Here is a 21,898-nt window from a genome sequence, read left to right on the forward strand (position 1 = left end):
AGAAATTGAAGAACTCTGATCAAAGCAATGGCTAGACAGGATCCCAGAGGACATGAAGCATTCTACCCACCTTCTGACAAACTAGTAAAGGACTCCCAGTCACTGACGTATTTTTTACTACATAGGAGAATAGACCAGAAAGAATTGCCAAAAGGATAGCTTTGAAAGAAACATGTTGATTTTATTATATACTTAACAACAAAAAAAAGCTCTTCATAATAGAGATTCACTGTTTTGTGTACAATCATTTCTTTCTGTTCTTTTACATATGTGGAAAGCATCATTTCAGCTATTTTGTTAATGGCAGAATTTTTAAAATAGAAAAAATAAATAAATGGAGAAGTCAAAGAAAAGAAGTAGTATTAGGTCCAGCTCTGGATGGCATATTTTTTGGAATACAATTAGAGGATGGTGATCAGAATAATGAAAGACCTCTAGATTATGCCATGAGAATCAGGAGAAGGAACCAGCAATATTTAAATTAGAGAAGAAAAACCTGGGGTCTTAGTTGTTTTCAGGTAATTGAAGAACTGTCATGTAGAAGAAGGACTAGATGTTTTCTTCTTAGCCCCAAAGGGTACAACCATAAGAAATGAGAGTTGGTTACAAAGAGGGATATTTCGGCTTGGTATCAAGGAAAACTTGCTAACCATTTGAATGTGCTCCACTTTATCAGAGGCATTCCAATACAGCCTGGATCAACTTTTGTCTAGGATATGGTAGAGGGGATGCTTGTTCAGAAAAGGACTGGAATTGGCAACTTCTGAGATCCCTTGGAACATAGATTCTGATGCCCTAAGATCACTTTCTTGGATCCTCTGCCTTCTTGTTTCCTCCTCCTCTGAAAGTTTCTAGCGCTGGACTGAGAGCTAGGAAATCTTATCTCTTCCATTTACTCACCAAGTCTATCTTTTATCTGGGCCTTAGTTTCCTCAACTTTAAAAATGAGTTGGACCACATGTTTTCTCAAAGATCTCTTCCAACTCTGGTACTCTGGTTCCCTTGTAGTCCAAGAGCCCACATAATCTTGGAGGCAATATGATGTAGAGGAGAAAGAGCTCTACTATAAGTGAAGGCCTGGGTTTGAATCCTGCCGGACTCATGTAGCTCAGGGCAAATCATTTACTCTCTCAGTGCTCCCTGGCAAGCCTCTCAAATTCTAACTTACAGAAAAGTTGCTGATCTGGGGAAAGAGATCAGTTGCTGATCTAAATTAGCACAGTTCCTTTCTACTTGTAAATCTAGAGTTCTCTGTCATCATGGTGTTTCTGAGCCTGTTTCCTCATCTGTAAATGAGAATGGAAGAGATGTCTTCTAAAGTACTTTCCAGCTCTAAACACACGATCCTGTGACATGATAGATACTTTTAAGTAAATTAATTAATTTGTCAAAAATAGTTCAAGGATAAGTTGTTTAATTATAATTCCAAGGTCCAGCTACTTCAGGGCTGACAATGAACTGGGGGCTTAGGGATTTCGATAGCTTTTCCAAGGTGGGCGGCCCATGTTTTCTGAGCTACCATGCTGCACAAAAAAGGAGCCAGGCCCAGTTCCCCATTGCTCCACTGGGTGGTCTCCTGGCTCAGTACTATCTACTCCTTGATGAGAAACACCCTGATCATGAAGTTGTTTTGAGTTCTTTTTTAAAGTAACTTTCTCATTAATCATTGCCATGTCCCTGCTCCAAAACAGGGAAGGCTGAACTATTAAATCATTGCTTCATTTTCAAGCAGTGTCTGGCACAAAGTAGGAGCTTAACAAAAGCTCTCTGGATGTGGGATGCAGTAGAAAGGGCATTGGCTGCAGAGTTAGAGGACCTGGGTTCGAATATTGTTTCTGTCTCTTATTTATTACTTCTGTGATCTTGGGCATATCCTCCCTGGGTGTGAGCTTCAGTTGTTTAAAAGTGTTGAACTAGAAAGCCTCTGATACCCCTGTCAGCTGAAATCAAATTGAACTTTGAGGACAGTTTTGTTACGTCTTTGAATATAGGAGACTCTCAAGAAATGTCTCATGAGTTAATTGAATTAAAAGAGAGAGGAGGATGAGAAGAAGGAAAAGGAGGGAAGAGACAAGGAAGTCATGCAATAAACATTCCTTTCTGGGATTTGCTATACAAACAATACTTTTTCCTTTTAATATTTTGTTTTTTTCCCTAATTACATGTTAAAACAATTTTTAACATTTGTTGTTTTTTAAAGATTTGAATTCCAAATTCTATCCCTCCCTTGCGCCTTCCCTTTCCCTGAGATGGTAAGTAATCTGATCTAGGTTATACATGTGTCATCATACAAAACATTTCCACATTGGAGAAGACTCAAATAACAAAATGAAAGAAAGTGAAAAACAGTATGCTTCTATCTGTTTTCTGATGATATCCGTTCTTTCTCCAGAAGCGGATAGCATATTTCATCATGAGTCCTTTGGGATTGCCTTGGATCATCATATGTTGAGAACAGCTAGGTCATTCATAGTTCATCATACAATATATTCATATACAATATATTCATCATAGAATATTGCTGTGTACAATGTTCTGGTTTTCCTCACATCATTTTACATCAGTTCATGTAAGTCCAAAACATCATTTATTTTTAACGTTATATGACCTCTATGTGCCTCAATTTACTCATCTGTATAATGGAGGCAATAATACTTGCTCCCAGGTTCTTCACAAACTTATGATGAAAAAACACTGACTTTAAAATCAGGGAGCTGGGGTTCCAAATACTGACCCTACTTCTTAATACTTGTGTGATCCAGGGTGTCTCTCCATATTTCTAGGTCATGATCCTCTCTTGGAACATGTGGTGAGATTATGGGGTGCTGTGGAAAGAGAACTGATCTTGGAGTCACAGGGCCTGAGTTCAAATTCCTGTCCTGCTACTTACTGCCCAAGTGACCTGTCCTTTCCCTGTCCCACACCCTCTCCCCAATATGCTAGTCACCTCATCTCTTTGGTTCTGAGGAGCTGGATTAGATGCCCTCTCTCACAGAAAGAGAAAAGTGTTGACCTTATCCCAGGTCACGTGGTCAGTAAGTGTCAAAGGAGGCATTTGACAGGGAAGGGGTGGAGACAGCTCAGATGCAGGAGCTAATGCTCTTTCTCCACTGTACCATGTTTGTGGAGGGGTCTGGAGGAATGATTACATCTCTTATGTCCCTTCTAATAGACTTTAAATCTATAAACTAATGACTCCTTCCCCACAAACACACACACACACACACACACACACACACACACACACATACACACACACACATACACACACACATACACACACACACACACATTTACTAGTTGGGTAACCCTGAGCATCCTCTGTCAATTGAAGCTGATATATTTGCCTTGCCTATCTCTACTGGATTCCAGGGAAACAAATCTTTTTTAACCCTTAAAGCAACACAGAAGTGTGAGCTCTGGAACACCAACAAACACAAATGTAAGACAATCTACTTACCCTAATGGCCTTCGTGTTATTTTCCCTCTAAATATAGCAGTGTCCTCGGACAGTGTGTGATAGATATCCCAACTTAGCCTATCACTGGCTGATGGTGGAAGATTTATTTCATCCCTGATCCTAAACCCAACTGGTCTCTCCTTCCCCTTCCTTTTTAGGAAGAGGAGTAACAGGTGGATGACCACCGTGTTCCCTGTCTATTGCTGATGCAGCCCCTTCTCAGGTCCCCCGGGGGGTGTTGGAGATGTCACTTCCACATATATCTTCATGGTGGTACAGGTTTGTCAGTTCTTAGTCTGCAGAATATAGGATGCGGTCTCCAGCCTTTCCAGAGTTTCCCTACTCCCCCACCCCCACCTCTGAATTTGGGTGTTTCCTTCCTCCTCAAATCACCTTTGTCTCCATGGCTCTCTACCTGGTTTTATACTTACTTACCTTAAAGCCAGCTAGGTGGTGAAGTGAGTAGAATACTGGACCCTGTATCAGGAAGCACCCCACATACATGGGAAGGGGGGCCTGCTACTATAGGATCTTAGATCTGCAATTATAAAAGGAAAGGCAGCTTTTGAGGAGTTAACAATCACTTTAATCAAGCACATGTATCAATCAGTTAATTCAGGGGAAAAAGTCAGCACCCGAACTTCAGAGACAATACAGAGAAATCAAAGATCAACAGACAGGGCTTCCTCTGTCCGAACATAACCAATACAAACATCACAACTCAACAGACAGGTCCAGCTGTCAGACCATAGTTACCAGAGAGGGAAACACCACCATCTGGGTTGGGGGGGCGGGGTGGTTTCCTTAGCACTTCCCAGAGTCTTCTGGCCAAACAAACGCGTCTAGTCAATAAGTCCCAAAGTAAAACCTCCCCCTCAGAGTATTTATACACTTTTCAGAGCCAAAGGGCATGACCCTCTGACCCAGTGCCTCAATAAAAAAAACAAAAGGTACCTGGGCCCCTCCTACAAAACAACTGCCCTAATCAAGCTTCCCTGATGGGCAGGCCCACCAATGTGTAGGGAAGATCTTTTTTAATCACGTTATTCAATCAGAGGCACTTTTAGTAAAACAAAAATAGCAGAAGATTCTACTCTGCTTGGCCTTTCAGGCCCAGAGTTAGAAAAATCAGAGTTCAAATCTAATTTCAGACACTTACTAGCTGTGTGACCCTGGGCAATCACTTCATCTGTTTCAGTTTCCCCATCTGTAAAATGGGGATAATACATGTACTGAGCTTCTAGAGATGGTGTAAGGATAACATGAGATCACATTTGGGAAGTACCTGAAATATAGTAGACACTTAAAACTTATCAGTGTCTACTTGTGGAATTTCTCATGTTTCCATCCTCCAAGGAGAACTTAAGCTCTTTGAATCTCTTTTTTTCGATAATTGGGTCCTCAATGCCCTAGAAGTATCTTGCTCAAATCATCGGGATCTAATGAAAAACATGTTTTTTGGTATATGGAGTCAGAGGCCCTGGATTCAAATCCAGCTCTACCACTCTGGGGCCTCAATTTCCTGGTCTGTTAAGTAAGGTGGGGTGAGAATGTCAGATTAAATGGCCTTTAAAAGTCTTTTCCAGCTCTAAATGTATTAATAACAAGTCACTTGATGCCTCAGAGTTCCAATTCGTCCTTATTTGTAAAATGAAGGGGTTTAGGAAAGTTAGAATCTCCAAGGATTCTACTACCCTTTCTCACCACTGTTACTGGAGAAGCCAGGCCCTTTGTATTGTGACATTAATATTTTAAATTTAATTTTCATTTTTAATTAAATTTTAATATTAATATCAACATAGCCTCATATATGCATCTCAAACTCATTGTGTTCAAAACAAAACTTATCTCTTCTATCTTCTAAACTTTCCTATTACTGCTGAGGGGACCACTATCCTTGAGTTTAGTGAATTGCATGAAATCCAATCCAGCATAAAATCTACCTCTTTTCTCTCCCCTATCTTGACTGTCCCAAAGGGAAGGTCTCTCCCTCCTCTGAACTCTAATAGTACAATAAATTAATTTTATAATTAGCCACACACTGTCGTCTGACATCTCATTGACCTGTTACTTAAATTGGTATTAACTTTCCATATGTTTATTTGCTTTTCCAAGCAGTTTATAATTTTGACAGTAGAAGTGTCATGTTACAATGACTTCTTTTGTTTCCCATAGTGCCCTGAATGTAGAATGAGCTCAGGAGAGTGCTATGTTGACTTACTTTAACTGAATTCAGAAAGACATGTCTAACTGGACTCAGATACTTTCTCAACAAGGTCAAAAGCAGAAAAAGGCATTGAAATATGACGCAGGCCTGAATATATCTGACATATGGTAGCCACATGATGGGAGCTCAACAGCCCTGCTCCTGGGGAAAATGTTAACTTTCTTGTTGGCAATATGCCAATTCACTCAACTGGTTTAATTTTCTTTTTAAATGGTAACATAATTTATATGTAGCCCTATCTCTGATATTTCACATTACCCTCTAAAAGAACTTAAAGGCCTTCCATATATTTGGGGAGGGGAAAAGCATTATTATCCCCATTTTAAGGATTAAGAAAATAAGGCTGAGAAATTAAGAGATTTGTCACACAACTAGTAAGTGTCTGGGTCAGGATGAACTCAGGTCTTTGTAGTTCCAGGTCCACTGTTCTATCCACGGCACCACCTAAAGGCAACTCCTCTGTGGGAGGGCATGGACAAGAGGTACACAGGAAGCGAGGGCATTGATGTGGTACCCACAATGGGAAGACTTTGAATTCATTGAAAATACTAAAGTAGTAACTCTTACTCTCTTCACACCCTACTCCACTCCTTCCCCACTGTCACTAGGGGAAGGGCGTGAAGGTCTATTAGTATTATGTTGTTGTTCTGTTCGTCCTTTGTTGCCGAAGAAGGCCGTGCCATCAGAGACACAATGACATGACTTGCACTTGACTTTGTTTTGAAGGAGGGAGGGCTGTGCAGGTCACCAGCCTCACTTCTCCTCCTCTAGTATTATGTACACACTTGTATAACACATGCATATACAGACAGTTCTCACTTTTCATAAATTCACCTTACCCACATAAAGAATTCTGAAAGGCATCTGCATTTCCCCCTCCAAAATCCACGTTTACTTTATAGTACTGTGCTCTTCCTTTGCTCCTTCCCTTGTGCTAGGCACTCAGCCTCCCCACTCACCCAAAAAGTAACCAGAGGCAGGTATCACTGCCAGATGGGGAGACAGGGTTGGCTTGAGATCACAAGAGAGACCTTTGCACCACTCTGCTCATGTGTCCTGCCCCTGAGTCTGTCCTCTGTCCCTCTGTGTTGCAGTACCATGGGGCTATCCCTGGCCTTCTCCTGCTCTGGATTATGTCCCCAGCCCCTATGTGTCCTTGGACCATGTGCATTGAGGGAGGTCCCCTCCCTCTATGGATGAGTGGTCCCCTTGCCTGCTTGCTGCTCTCCCTTCCTCCCTTCTCCACTTCTGAGGACATCCAAATTACATAGAAATTGGTTTAAGTAGAGGTCTGCATAACTATCTGTGTGTGATTACAAGAGCAGGGCCTAAGAGGTCAACTTGTTCAAAACAGAGCATATTTTCTGTCTCCTCCAAATTCCCACCTCTTTCAAACTTCCCTATTTCTACTTCTTAGGGCACTAGCCAGGCTCACAATCTGGGTGTTGTATTTGACTGTGCACTTGCACTCACTCCATATTTGCAATATGACACATATTGTGGTTTCTACCTCCATAACATCTCTTGTACCTATCTCCTTCTTTCCTCTATAAACTGGTACGTGTGGTCATTGCGATTATTGCAATTGACTCCTAAACAACCTCCATTTCCAATCCATCCTCCAGCAGCCAGTGACTTAGGTCTCCCTATGGCAGCCTGCTATTCAACTCTTTAGGCTCCCTATTATTTCCAGAATTAAATATGAAGTTGTTCGGCATCTAAGGCTCTTCCTAACCTGGTCCTTTCCTACTTTCCCAGGCTTCTGGCACTTTACTCTTCTGCCAATAGTGGGTCTTCCCCATGACGCTGCTACACCAGCCTACCTACTACTCTAACAGACCACAGCCCAGCTCCCAGCTCCCAGCTTTTGCACCAGGCTCGTCCCTCACTCCTAACTCTTAGATGCCTTGGATTCCTTCAGCTCAATGCCCCCTTGGGCTGGAGGCCTGCCCCAGGCCCAGGAGCTCTCAGGCTACTTTCCATCTACTCTGCAGTTATTGACGTGTCCCTCCCCACAATGTCAGGTCCTCGAGGGAAGGCACTGTCATCTTTATTGTTTTTGTACTCAGTATTTAGCAGCGCCTTACACAGTAACCAAATCAGAATGCCTTCTGATGGACCGCTTAACAACCGCACAGTGATCACTGCCAATTTCACACCTGCCAAACAAGTGTCCATCGCAGGGATTTTTACACACACGAGTACATTTTTTTAAGAGGATCCCAGGTTTTCATTTGACAAAACAAGTATTTTCACAGTGCACAATTCCCATTTTAGTGTCCTCCCCACTATTAACGAGACTACCAAATTTCTTCTCAAAAATAACCAATCCAGCCTTTTGGCCTCACAGTCCCAAAGCAGCAGAGGGCCGCCGGTTACAGCTGAAACCTCCGCTCCACCTCCTGGGCGATCTCCTCCGCGATGGCCAGGGAGGCGGTGGCGGCGGGCGAAGGCGCGTTCCGCACGTGCAGCACGCGGGCCCCCAGCGCCCCCGCGCCCCCGTCGAAGACGAAATCCTCCACGAGGTTTCCGCTGCTGTCCAGGGCCTGGGCTCGGACCCCGGAGGGGCCCCTGACCACGTCCTCGGCGCGGATTTCGGGGATGAACTCCTGCAGCTGGCGGATGGTGGCGGGGAGGAAGAAGGCCCGGTACATCTCGGCCAGGCCGAAGGACGTGTGGCGCAGGACCAGCCGCAGCAGGCCGCTGTTCCGCAGGGCGTCCCACGTGTCCCGGGCCGAGAAGTCCAGCAGGCCGTAGCCCTCGCGCTTGAAGGCCAGCACGGCGTTGGGCCCGAGCCAGACGCTGCCGTCCATCCTGGGCGTGAAGTGGACGCCCAGGAAGGGGAATTCGGGGTTGGGGACCGGGTAGATGTTGCCCCGCACCAGGTGGGTCCGGTCGGGCCGGAGCAGCAGGTAGTCCCCGCGGAAGGGCACGATGGCCGGCTCGGGGCTGCAGCCGCTCAGCTGGGCCACGCGGTCCGAGTGCAGCCCTGCGCACGAGACCACGAATCTCGCACGCACGTGGGCTCCGCCGGCGCTGCTCAGCACCACAGGGGCCTCAGGCCGGGCCGCGGCCAGCTGCATGCTGCTCACTTCGAAGCCGGTGAGCAGGGAGCCCCCGGACTCGCGGAAGTCCTCGGCGAAGGCGGCAGCCACGCGCGTGTAGTCCACGATGCCCGTGGACGGGCACTCGAGGGCCAGCAGGCCGCGGCAGTGGGGCTCACGGGCGCGGATGTCGGGCGGCGGCAGCAGGCGCAGGCCGGGCACCTGGTTCTGCTGGCCGCGCTCGTACAGCGCCCGCAGGCGGGGCAGCTCGGAGCGGCGCACGGCCACCACGAGCTTGCCGCAGCGCCGGTACGGCAGGCCCCGCTGGTCGCAGTAGGCGTAGAGGAGGCCGGCGCCGCGCACGCACAGCCGGGCCTTGAGCGAGCCTGGCGTGTAGTAGATGCCGCTGTGGATGACGCCGCTGTTGTGGCCTGTCTGGTGCCGCGCCACGCCGGCCTCCTTCTCTAGCACGAGCACGCGGAGGCGCGGCCGCCGGAGCAGCAGGGCCCGGGCTGCGGCCAGGCCCAGGATCCCCGCGCCCACCACGACCACGTCGTATGTGTCGGCACTGCCACCGCCGCCCTGCGGCTCCGGGCCGGCCAGGCCTCGGGCCTGAGGCGGAGCGCCCAGGCCCCGGACAAGCCGCGCCACCAGGGCGCCCCTCGGAGCCGCCATGGCGTCCTTGAGCAGCAGCATGGCCTGCCTCGAAGCCCCAAGTCAGTGCCGGAAGCGGAGCTGAGCCAGGCGGTGACTTCCGGTGGGGGGGAGGGGAAAGTGGGGAAAGAAAAGCTTGGCCGAGTCTTGAACTGGGCTGGGAAAGAGAAGCTAGCACTAGCTCCTCGTTAGTATAGTGGTCAGTATCCCCGCCTGTCACGCGGGAGACCGGGGTTCAATTCCCCGACGGGGAGAGTGGAGGCTTATTTTTTTCCAGGCCCGGACTGGATTTCCATTTGTTTTCTGGGAGCAGCCCCACGAGTGATGGAAGCCTGGGGGCCCTGGGCGGTGCTGGGCAATACAATTCAAAGTCAGGGGGAGAGGCTACGGGCGCCCACCGGCCTCCTACCGGAAAGGGGCGGGGCGGGCCGGGGGCGGGGCGCGGCCGCCGGGGCTGTGCTACCTTCCTGGGTCTCGCACGGCTACCTCGCTGTAACCAGCAGAGAGCCGAGAGCTGGGCGCGAAGGGCGGGGCGGGAGCCCTGGTGCCGCCTCCCTCCCCTGGAGAGCGGAGGGTGCGGACGCGCCCGGATCGGGGAAGTTGGGAATCCCCGCAGCCCGCCGAGGAAAGGCAGCCGCCGGCCTGGCTCAGCCTCTCGCGTCCCCGCAGGCGGAGGGAAGGCGGGATCGCGCTGAGCAGGCGCGGGCGGGAGCGGGCGGGGCGGCGAGGTTCTAGGAGCCCGCGCGCGCCTCAGCCCAGCAGGACCTCGTGGCGCAACGGTAGCGCGTCTGACTCCAGATCAGAAGGCTGCGTGTTCGAATCACGTCGGGGTCAAGGCTTTTTTGACTCGGGGAGGCCGGGCAACCTTTTACGGAGGTACCCGGGGCCGCCTGTGCCCCCCTCCGACCCTGCCGTCACTCTCTCACTTAACGAACGCGGCTGGGGTATCTCCGGGCAGGGGTTCACGGGCAGGGGTTCACGGGCTGGGCCCGAGAGATTCAGAACTCAGAGGGTGGGGCCGTGCTCATCCTCAGGTCATCCATTCCACGGCCGGAGAGGCTCCTTCCCTACCCCTGATGACCGCGGGCTCGAGCCCGGCGGGGGCCGCCTTCGGAAGTTTCCACGAGGCTATGTACACGTGGTCAAAGAGTGGAGAGGAGAAAGGGGAAACTGGCGCCTGCCTGGCGGGAATGTCCCGCAGTGGACGCGGGTCAGATCCTGCCCCTGCCCCGGGGCCCCCCACTGTGACGCCCCCCATTGGGGCACAGCTTCCCCATCGGGGGGGCCCTGCATCCCCAGGACGGGATAGACTGTTAATAAATGCTCGTTGAATAATTAGTAAATTGATGGACCTGAACTTCCTGATCCTGGCCCAGCTGCGACCCCATCACCCGAGCCAAGGGCGGCCCAGGAGAGCGTATCGGTGTGCCATTGCGTGCACCTGGCTGGGCGCGCCCTCGGGTAGGCTGGCACGGACTCCCTCTCCTTGCCAAGATCGGAAGGCCGCTGTGCCCACGAGCTGGCAGCCTTCCCTATCACCTCAGTTCAACTTGGGAGGCTCAGTCCGAGTCCCAGGATGAGAGGGTTGGTGGGCTGTCCCAGTGTGTGGGCACCCATCCCTTGTAGCCACTGTCAGGGAGGGATGGGAGAGGGCTGCTTTGCTCTTGGATATCTCCAAGTGAGCCAGGTAAGCCTCTGCCTTTGCCCCCAGGAGCAAGTGACTGGTTCCTCAGACTGGTTTGTGACCTCTCCAGATACAACAGCAGATCCTCAGGGATGCCCAACCCTCAAAGTCATGCTTGCTTCTGTCTTGAAGGTGGACTTTTCCTCCTGGTCTCTGTCTGTTATTCTGGATCATTAGATTTGCCTTCTGCTTGGCAAGGAGCGCTGTCATGCACAGGATAAGGGAGGAATCCTGAATCCAGAGTGAGTTTGGACGTTGGAGGACCTTGGGTTCGGTGTCTGCATTTCACAAACCATTGGGCCGGAGATCTGGAGCTGAGGGAGTTTGGAAACGTCTGTCCTGGTCTTTCTGTTTTACAGATAAGGAAACTGAGGCCCAAGGAAGTTATAAGGAACTTGCCCAAGGTTACCTTGGCCAATTAAGTTTTCATAAAGTGCCTGGAGTATACTAATCAGTTAACAAAATGCTCTATCTAAAGCTTCTCCCTTTTTCCACTTAAGCTGTCTCCCTTTTAATAAGCTTGATCTTAGATGGACTGGAAATGAGAAGAGGCTATGTTCTTGGGAAGGGCCATAATGGTGTGGTCTGGAATTCATGTATGACTTTCCAATCACACAGCCTTAGTTATGATGTGAGTCCAATGGGGTACAGATCCTGGGAACCTCCTAGAACTCCCCTTGAATCTTCCTACTTAATATGGCTTTTCACACCCAGATCTGTTAGGCTTAACCTGGCCTGCCCTTCCATTGTCTGTAGCCTCCAGCAATTTCCCACCCTGGGTCACATCAGAATCCCACCCTTTTGATTTTGACCTGTAGTCACTTCAGTGCCATTAAGATCCTCCTTAGACAACTTCTCAACACCTTTCCAAAACCCCTTCTCCCATCACCCCAGACTACTTGACCACCCCCAGATCCCTTCCACAGTCTTTCTGTATATAAATTCCATCTTCCCTCCTTGAAGGTGCTCAGATTCAATCTGGCGTACTTGTCAATACAAGCTTCACAAATGGTGTACCTTCTTAAGAGTCAACCCAGTATGGCAAATCTTTAATAAACTTTGTTTTACTTTGGCTGAAAGAAGGTTGAAGTCGAATTCATTCAGGCAGGACCCGGGGGTGTTGGTATTTTGGGGTCCCAAGTACTCCAAAACTCAATATTTATGGTTCCCTGAACTCTCCAAGTCCACATATGTCACTTCTGATATGCCTCCTTGTTCTAGAATGATCTGGTAGGCAAATATATCATAAGAGTTTTGGCCAAGAGGGATGCCAGGTTCTTTCTAGCACTTTGTATTTTCTCTAGCCAATCGTCCTCTACAGCAACGTGCTGGTAGTCTTTCTTCCACCTGCAACATAGCTGGCCTGTATATACCCCTAGAGCAGAAGTCGGGTCCAAGGAAGTGACTGAGTGTGTGTTCCATACTCCATAGCCCTCCATTTCTGCAAAGAAGAAAGATAAGTAAATTCTTCAAGGATATGTTTTAGGTGCATGTTTTCTTGTATGGAAGAATTCAATTTAAAAAAATCACCATTTTAATCAAAGTAAGTCACATAGTCTCTTTTTAGAACAAAACTTTATACACTAGAAGGACACGTCTTTATCTACACTCTCCCTAGCCCCTGGGACAAACAATGACCACTTTCCACTCACCTCTTACAGTTTGAATTCAGCATTCAGCCCCTTGATGCCCCTTGAATGCTAAGTGTAGTCAATGTGTTTCTTTTGTACAATATACCGAGTGGGCCTTCCTTCATTGTCAGAGAACTTCTAGAACCCTCAAAGCAAATGGAGGCCATCAGGACTCAAAGGACTCAATCTCAACTGATAGAATTTCCGGTCCCATGACACATTAAGGAGAGATTTTTGCATAAGGAGGTCTCTACTGGACCTATACAATCATAGTGTATAGGCAGCTGCCTACCCATAACAGTTATCCTACGGGAACTGATACTTGGTCACTCATTTCTTGAACTGTGAACTAAAACCTCTTTTATCTCTCAAAAAACATACATAATAAGGTTGATGAAAAGGCATTCAACTCACTGAATAATTATTATATTATAATGAAAAGTATAATATCGTAATTATTATTAATAATAACGCACAAGAAACTTAGCCCAGAAAAAAGACTTTGAGAAAGAGCACCTCCTGCCCTTATAGAGATTGGGGGTGTCTCTGGGTGTGGAAAACTGCCTATATTGTCAGGCTTTGTTAAAGTATTGGTTGTTTTCCTGGACTACCTCCTTTTAATCTTTCGTTTCCTATTCTTTGTTTCAAAGTTGGCTTGATGAGGAATTGAGAAGAGAATATATTCAGAAATAAAGGTGATATAAACATGAAAGATACCAATAATTTTTTTTTAGAGTAAATGTCTGTTGAAATAGAGGAGAAAAGAAAAGGCATTCAAAAGAAATCTACTCATAGATCATGTTAAATGGGCACATTGTGCTTTGGGGGAATGAGAGAAATATAAGAGGATAGAATCGAATAGCAAAATTATTCCTTCTTCAAAGAAAGAGAATGTAAAAAGCTATGTTTGGAATCAGCTATCCCCATAAGTTAAATTGCTCCCTTTCTTGCAGCATGTATTATCCCATTAAACTATTTTAATATCATAACCTAAAATTATTTCCATAAAATTTGGCAGTTGGAGTAATTTTTCTCATCAAAATAAAAAAACTTTCATTTTGATATAGTTATAATATAAACCCTATTCTTGCCATAACACTGTTTTGGATAACATCTAAAATATTTTCTCCACTAAAAAATTTGTGAGAAGTCTTACCCTTATGGTGTGCAAAACAAAAAGATGCTAGTATAGTGCCAAATGCTGATATCCTACAACGAAGGACAGATCTGTGCCTTAAGGATATCCCTTTGGCAACAAGGTGGACGCTGGATTCATGGTGAGATAGCTTGGGATCCATTTGGAGGCTCTTCCAGTAATCCAAGAGAAAAGTGTTAAGAGGCTGAACTAGAAGAACTTATGTTGAGTGGAGGGAGAGGAAATGGATGCTAGAATCAGCAAGAATTTACAACTGATTCCATGTAATAGACAATAGAATCGCTACGTGGAGAGTCCAGTCTTAGCTTAAACTGTAGATACACAACGAAAGCTTAACATTTCACTAAGACTTTGGGGACAGTCTGTATAATTGGATGCCTAATCTGTTTTCTGTTTTTATTCCCAGAGTTTGGTGTGATAGCACATCATAAAGGCTTAATATTTACGTCACTCGTTCCTTTCATTCAGTCTTATAGGGCCTGAGAGAAAGGTGTTAGAAGACTGCCAAGCTGTAAAATGAGGAAATAAGAAGGATGTCAAGACTTTTATGTCAGCTGGGAATTTAGGAAGAAGGGTGTGCTCTGGGATAAAGATAATGCAAGATGCCTATCTCTCCCATACCCGCAGGGTACTCAGGGAGTTGGCTGGACCCTACTGTGAGAATCTGGGAGCTTTGCCTCTGGCCACCCAGTTGGAGGTAGATCTCAGGGGAAAGACTAAATGGCCAGACAGACTAGATGTAGAAGTGATCTCTACAGAGACAACAATCTTAGCGAAAGGAACTTATGAGAGCTCAACCAAGAGAGAAGAGGAGTGAAGAATCTAACCTTGGGGCTAAGGGATAGAGGGTTGATGAAGAAACTGAGGATGAACAACCAGAGAGGTCGAAGGAGAGCAGGGACAAAACAGAGTGTATCCACAAAAAGAAGCTGTTTAGGTCAAGGAGAATGAGAATTAAGGAAAGACTGTCAAATGTAATTATGGGATCGTTGGGTAACTTTGGAGACTGCAGCGATAAGATCAGAAGCCAGACTGCTGGGGAGTTGGAAGAGAGGGAGAAAAGGAAATGGAGACAAGGAACAGAGAGACAGCTCTTTCCATGAGAATGTTTGAAAAAAAGGGAGAAGACATATTGGGGGGGGGGGGGTACTGGAGCCAGCAGAAAACTGTGGCTACGTTAAATTTTCATTGTGAACATTTATATCTCAAACATTGGAAAACTTAATTTGTTATGTTGTTGACTTACAACTCAAAGTGATGGAGAAAATGTGAATAATGCAAATCAAGTTTAAAAGTGTCATGCCATACATCTCCCTCCCACCACCACTTCCCTATAAAAAAATTACCAGCACATCCCTATGACAATTTAAGAGGATGACAAAATTAAATCTTGAAAGTTGGCTTTTCTGGCCTTTTGTTTGTTTGGTTTCTAAAGTTTGGAGATATCTCTGCATGTTTGTATGCTGGGGGGAAGAAGCCGGGAGGTAGGAAAAGATTGAAAACAGACAGAAAGGAGGCAGATTCTGGGGGCAGGGAGCCAGAGGAGACAGGAGGGGAGAGCATTAAGAGTACAAATAGAACTGTCATTGCCAAAACTGGATAATTAGCAGAATGTATATTACCATGCAAGCAAGCTGGCTCATAATTACCAAAGGCTCATGATTACTAGGGAATAGTCAATTAGAAGTTAAAGATAAAAGAGCTCCCATGACCTAATTCCCTGAACTAAGAATTGGGACACATAGGCTCATAACAGATAATCCCTTTTGAAAAACCTCCTGCACTTTATTTTCTTGGAATTAATACTTCCCTTGGAAATCTAGGACCTATAGTCACCACAGATATAGCTGGTCAAAATATAGAATTATACTGCAGGTAAATATGCTGGTAAAAGTTGAGAAAGGTTGAGAAGGAGGAACGAGAGACAAAGAACAGGGAAGACTAAACGTAGAAATGCTAGGAATTCCCGCCGTAGCCACACCAAGCAGCATCTATACGGAGGGGAAATGAGTTTCTATTGGCCGGAGGCAAAGGCCCAAGATTCTCACCGAAGAGTCAGGCTGTCTCCCTGCATGGGTGAGCACCCTTCCTGCACGTCATAGCAAGAGGACCTTGTGCCCACTGACAAACTGGGCAGGGCCTCTTGGGGAATCTGTTCTTAGGGGAAGGGAGGATTATGGGTTGTCATCAAGACTACAATTTACTTGTGGGCTTAGCTCAGTCAGCAGTAGGGCTGAATCCCATTCATTTGGCCAGGCTATTTGCATTTAAATGTCTATCTCTAGTTGTGCAATGAAAAACCTGATTTTATGTGAAAGGAACACATTTGAAGCTCATGGGGGATATTGAGGGAAATTGGCAAGGGACCAGGAGGCCTGGGGGAGGCCTTTTCCTGCATCCTAAAACCATGATACAAAGCTCTGGGTGTAGAATCAAGAAGAATTGGATTGAAATCCTACCCCAGACACTATTACAATGCCATAGGTGCTTCATTAATGCTTTTTTTCTATTTACTCATTCCTAGCTGTGTGATCACAGATAAGTACCTTCCACCTCTTTAAACCTCAGTTTCTTCAAATGTAAAATGAGGATAATACCACCTACCTCACAAGGTTGATATGAGAATCATATAAGACAATGTATATAAAAAGCTTCACAAACCTCAGAGTTATATAAATGTGACCTATGACGATGGTAAGTAGAAATGGCCCTGAAATTTAACTTGTTCTAGTTTTTATTTTTAATTTTTAATGTTTAACTGTTATATTTAATTAATCAGCATTTATCTTCTCTCCCTCCCAGCCCTCCTTTAAGAAAAGAAAAGCAAAACCCTTGTAATAAATATGCATAACCAAGCAAAACAATTTCCTACATTAGACATAGCCAGAAATGGATGTCTTATGCTGCATCTTGAGTCCATGGCCTCTGTCAAGAAATGGATAGCATGTGTCCTCTGGAACTGTGGTTGGTCGTTGCATCAATCCATACTACTACAGTCTTTCAAAGTTGCTTTTCTCCATGTTATTGTTATTATATAAACTATATTCTCCTGGGTTTATTCACTTTATGTCAGTTTATATAAGACTCAGTAGATTTCTTGGACATTTCTTACGTTGCAATAATATTTCTTTAGATTCACATGTCATAATTTGTGCAAAAGCTTTTTGATTATATGTGTGTGTGTGTGCGTGTGTGTGTGTATACACAGAGTTGTCCATTTTATTTTCTGTGGTCCTCTCTCTTTTGTTCATGGACTCTTTCATTCTCCATATTTGCAAAAGGTATAATCCTTTTTGCTCCTCTAATTTGTTTACGATGTGACTAAGTCATGTAGACAGAGTTATAAAAGGAAAGTCAACTCAGGAAGCATTGGAGACAATAACTAAATTCTGGCAAGAGTGACAAATGATTTCAATGCAGAAGAAAATGGGACTATGCCTACAGAATCTAATGAACTGCATGCTGAAGTTCTAAGTGAAGTTATCATATTTCTGAAGGCCATGAATAAGAGACAGATAAAAGCAAGGTAGGTAACAAATGATAAATTCATTTGAAGATTGGCAAGGTCCCAAACATTCAGAAGGCTGAAGTCAATATGAGTTTTTGATTAATGCCAAAGACAATGAAAAGGGCTTCTGAAATTAGGTTTGAGGACAAGAGTGAGGAAATGATACGATCCTTCCTTGGGGTTGCTAGAAAGAAGATGATGAACCAGTTAACTCAGAGAAAAGTCTTAGATTCATCTTTTTGTTTTTCCATCAAGGAGAATGATTTCAGACTAGAAAGGATAGAACAAAAATGGATATCACTCATTAGGAGAGAAATAAACAGACTGATAGTAAAAGAGGATTTAAGGAACTTTAATAAGTTCAGATCCCCTGGCCTAGAAGAAATGCTTGCACATAGTAGGTACTTAATGTTCATGGACTATCTCCCAGGGCACTAGAGGAATATATAGATATGATTGCTAAACTAAGACTGAGTGATTCTGTCTTGGAAGAATCCTGGAGAACAAGGGTTGACTTGAGACCAGAGACAAGGAAATAACTCATTTTTTTTTAATGAGAAAGAAGATAGCCACTTCAATATACTGTATAGGCTGATAAGTTTGATTTATATTCCTTGCAGAATTCCTAAATAGATTATTATATTGTAAGCAATAAGAAACAAAGTGATCATGAATGAAGGAATGAAAAAGCATTTATGAAGTGTTTATTATGGCAGTAAAATAGAACAATGGGTAGAGTATTGAACATGGAATCAGGAAAACACGAGTTAAGATTCCTGTCTTTTGGGCATTCCATATGTGACCCTGGATATGTTATTAACCTGTCTTGGCCAATTTCCTCACCTGTAATATGGCAATAACATAGCCCCTAACTCAGTGGTGCTGTTGTAAGGATCAAACCAGATAAAGAATTTATTAAGCACTTCTTGTGGATGTCAGTCATTGTGCTAAGTGCTGATAGAAATACAAACAAGCAGAACAGTTCCTCTCCTCAAAAAGCTTACTTTCCAGTGGCTGGATTTAACTAGCTAAGTATTCTGAAAAGCAAGAGTGTGAGGGAAGGAGAACAGAGGGGGATAATATATGTAAAGCTCTTTTCAAACCCAAAGCTATAGAAATGTTAGCTATTATTGCGTGCTAAGCCTTGAGGATACAAGTAATAAAAGATAAGATCTCTAGAAGCCTAATGGGGAGAGAAAGTAGAAGATGGTGGAAGAGGCTCAGAATTCCCTGAGGTTTGAAGGGCAGACTAAGGCAGAGCAGTTGAAGACCTGGCTTGAATCATTTTGATACCTCAGCTCAATTTAATCAATATTTACTCAGTTTGTGGTGATTTGTGAGTACCAGTGATTGTCTCTAAGTAAGACAAATAGGATAGAATTGAGTTTGGTTGGGTTAACACTTAGGAGATGTGTAAGGTAGGATTAATTAACCCACTATGTATTGATGATTATATTACTTTGATTTATAGATTTACACATATAGACTTGTTACAAATATTCATATCAACTTGTGTATCAGTCTTGCTTTACTTCATCTTTATGAACGTACTATAAAGGCTATATTCTGAAAAACCATAGTTTCCCCATTTTCTATGTTCTTTCACATCTATTAGTTGCTTGTAGAAAGTCCCAGAGCCCTGGCAACTAAATATTGATGAAATACTGGTAATTGATTAATTTTTATTGTAACCAATTACCAGTATTAGTTCCAGATCACTGCAATAAAGCTAATATCACAATACAATGAGTCGCACAAATATTTTTTGTTTCCCAGTGTATATAAAAGTTAGATTTATACTGTACTGTAATGATTGTGTGCAGTAGTATTGTATCTAAAAAGACAATACACATACCTTAATTAAAAAGTATTGTTAAAAAAAGTTAACCATCATCTGGGGCTTCAGCCAGTAGTAATCTTTTTTACTGGTAGACGGTGTCTTGCCTTGATCTTCTTGGCTGCTGACTGATCAGAGCTGTGGTTGTGGATGGTTGGAATGGCTGTGGCAATTTCTTAGAATAAGACAACAATGAAGTTTGCCACATCTGTTGATTCTTCCTTTCACTTGAACACTTAGAGGCCAATACATTGTTATTATCTGGCCTAATTTCAATATTGTTGTGTTTCAGAAAATAGGGAGGTCAGAGCAGGGGGAACAGCTGGTACGTGAAGCAGTCTGAACATGCAACATTTATCGATTAAGTTTGCCATGTTATAGGGGTGTGGTTAGTGGCACCCCAAAATGATTACTATAGTAACATCAAAGATCACTGATCACATATTACTATAAGACATAATAATGAACATTTTTGAAATATGTAGAGGATTAACAAAATGTGACAGAGACACAATATGAGCACATGCTGTTGGGAAAATGGCCCTGATAGGTTTGCTTGTGTCAGGGTTGACACAAACCTTAAATTTGTTAAAAAAAAAAAAAACCAAATCATCAATATATTTTGAGTACAATCAATCGAAACACAATAAAACAAGGTATCCCTGTCCTGAACTAACTAGGAAAAGTGGGGAGACCTCATTAACCTAAAGATAGATATGATCTTTCATTGGCTTCAGAATACGTTCATCATTTCTCCTCTAAAAATAAGCTGAGAACTGAAAGTATCCCTTTATGACTTAGTATAGGCAGTACAACCAAGAACAGGTTTTGAAAAAAGAAAAGAACTGTGCTTGGGTCTGGCAGGGTCAGTCCTGAGAAGGCAAAAGCCAGGGAATGATGGTAAAGGACTTTTCAGACCATGTGGTTGGTGGTGAAGCTAGGCCTTGCCTGCGTTATGACCAAGAGGTGAAGGAGCTTGCTTCACGAAAGAGTAGGAAGTTTCCACAAGTGGCTCCTGAAAATGACAGCTGAGGTTGAGAGGTGGATCTTGGCCCTGTAGTCTGCTTTAGAAACGACTCAACTGTATCTTAGGATCTTCTGAGCTCTGCACACACGTCCATGCTTTGTACTGGGCTGCTCTTTGTGTTTCCCTAGCCTCCTCTCTGGGCTCACTCCCTCAGTTTTAGTCAGGTTCATCTGCTGGAATCCCCATGAGCAGCTGCACCGGGTCCTGGCTCCACTGGGTGCTACTGTGCTTTTTCAGAAGCCCCAGCCTAAGACAGCAGGTCAGGTAACCACAGGGACAACTTCGGCTGTGCTCTTTTGAGAACTGTCATGCCTGTTGTTCCTGGAAGGTTCTTGCTCTATGATGATGATGTTTGTTTGTTTAACCATTTCTGTGATTTCATCAGTATAGGGAACACAGGGTAAGGAATTTCTTCTATCCACATAGAACAATCTTAAATTATAAATTGCAAAGTAGGTGCCTAAGTTTATAGTCTGAGAGTTTCTAAGGACAGAGAAGTTAAATGACTTGCCCAGAGTCACATAAGCCAGTATGTGGCAAAGGTAAAACCTGAACCCAGGGCTGCCTGCTGCAGAGGTCAGTTCTCTATGACAATAGGAGGCCACTCTCAGTGTTAATATTGTGAAACTTTTACCACCTGTGTACTTCCCCTTAACAATCAGCCAGTAGACTCAATTAACTCTTAGAAAAGGCATTTGCTCAAATGGTGAGGCCCAACAGTAGTTACTGTTCCTCCTTCCTAAAGGTGCCTCAGCCTGTTACCCTTTCAAGACTCAGATCCCCAATAGATGAATAACTGGGTTGGGATAGGGCAAGTATTTGGCAGTAATCTGCGCCCTGGGGTAAATTCATTGCCATTTTCTTTAGTATTTGAGCTGTTAGACCCCTTAGAACCTTCCAAGGTGCAGAAAGCTTCCAGTATGTCTGAAAGGGCTTTCTCTCTGGTTCCAAAGTCTTTGTGCATGGAGCAATAACTTTCGAGTGCCCAAACTGCAGGTTCAATTGCTGCCTGAAGCTGTATGAAAACTGGGCCCAGGCAATTCTGATTCTGGTTACCTAACATTCACTGACTAATTTGTTGATGTTCATTAGAGGAGAGTAAAATTACAAGTAGGGCAGCTTGGTGGCTAAGTGGATAGAGCACTAGGCTTTGATTCAGAAAGACTTATCTTCATGAGTTCAAATCTAGCCTCAGACACTTATTAGCTAAGTGGTACAGTGAGTATCACTCTGGCCCTGGAGTCAGGAGGACCTGAATTCAAATTTGACCTCAGACACTTACTAGCTGTGGGTAAATCACTTAATCCTGCTTACTTCAGTTCCTCATCTGCAAAAAGAGCTGGAGAAAGAAATCATAAACTACTTCAGTATCTTTGACAAGAAAACCTGAAATGAGATCATAGAGAACTGGACACAACTAAATGACTCAACAAAATTACAAGTGCCTAGCAAAAAAAAAAAAAAGCTTCCCTATTTATTTATTTATTTCCTTTATTATTGAGTCACAGAGGTTTAGAGCTAAAGCTTTTGCCTTGAATACTTTTAATTTTTTAATACGTCTGCCATGTCCTAATAATCCCACTCTTTGCAACCTGACCCTTTCCTAACTTTTCAGTCCTCTTACAGATAACTTTCGTCCATAGTCCCTTACAAGCCAGCCTAATCTGGTA

At 44.5% G+C, this 21,898-nt stretch overlaps 1 protein-coding gene and 2 non-coding genes across 3 annotated transcripts; 2 read left to right on the top strand and 1 right to left on the bottom strand.

The window, feature by feature from the left end:
- Window positions 1-5,536: 5,536 nt before the first annotated feature.
- L2HGDH (L-2-hydroxyglutarate dehydrogenase) lies at window positions 5,537-9,493 on the bottom strand. Its single transcript, XM_072655651.1, has one exon. It carries the CDS (start codon window positions 9,425-9,427, stop codon window positions 8,063-8,065), a length of 1,365 nt encoding a protein of 454 aa, XP_072511752.1. The 5' UTR covers window positions 9,428-9,493; the 3' UTR covers window positions 5,537-8,062.
- Window positions 9,494-9,567: 74 nt separating this feature from the next.
- TRNAD-GUC (transfer RNA aspartic acid (anticodon GUC)) lies at window positions 9,568-9,639 on the top strand. Its single transcript has one exon. It is a non-coding gene; the product is annotated as a tRNA-Asp (tRNA).
- A 508-nt stretch (window positions 9,640-10,147) lies between these two features.
- TRNAW-CCA (transfer RNA tryptophan (anticodon CCA)) lies at window positions 10,148-10,219 on the top strand. Its single transcript has one exon. It is a non-coding gene; the product is annotated as a tRNA-Trp (tRNA).
- The last annotated feature ends 11,679 nt before the right edge of the window (window positions 10,220-21,898 follow it).

Source organism: Notamacropus eugenii, chromosome 3 (assembly GCF_028372415.1).
Source record: "Notamacropus eugenii isolate mMacEug1 chromosome 3, mMacEug1.pri_v2, whole genome shotgun sequence".
Lineage (NCBI taxonomy): Eukaryota > Metazoa > Chordata > Mammalia > Diprotodontia > Macropodidae > Notamacropus > Notamacropus eugenii.

Bases quoted from the DNA above. Each gene is read 5' to 3' on its own strand.
- L2HGDH (XM_072655651.1), bottom strand. From the start codon at position 9,427: ATGCTGCTGCTCAAGGACGCCATGGCGGCTCCGAGGGGCGCCCTGGTG.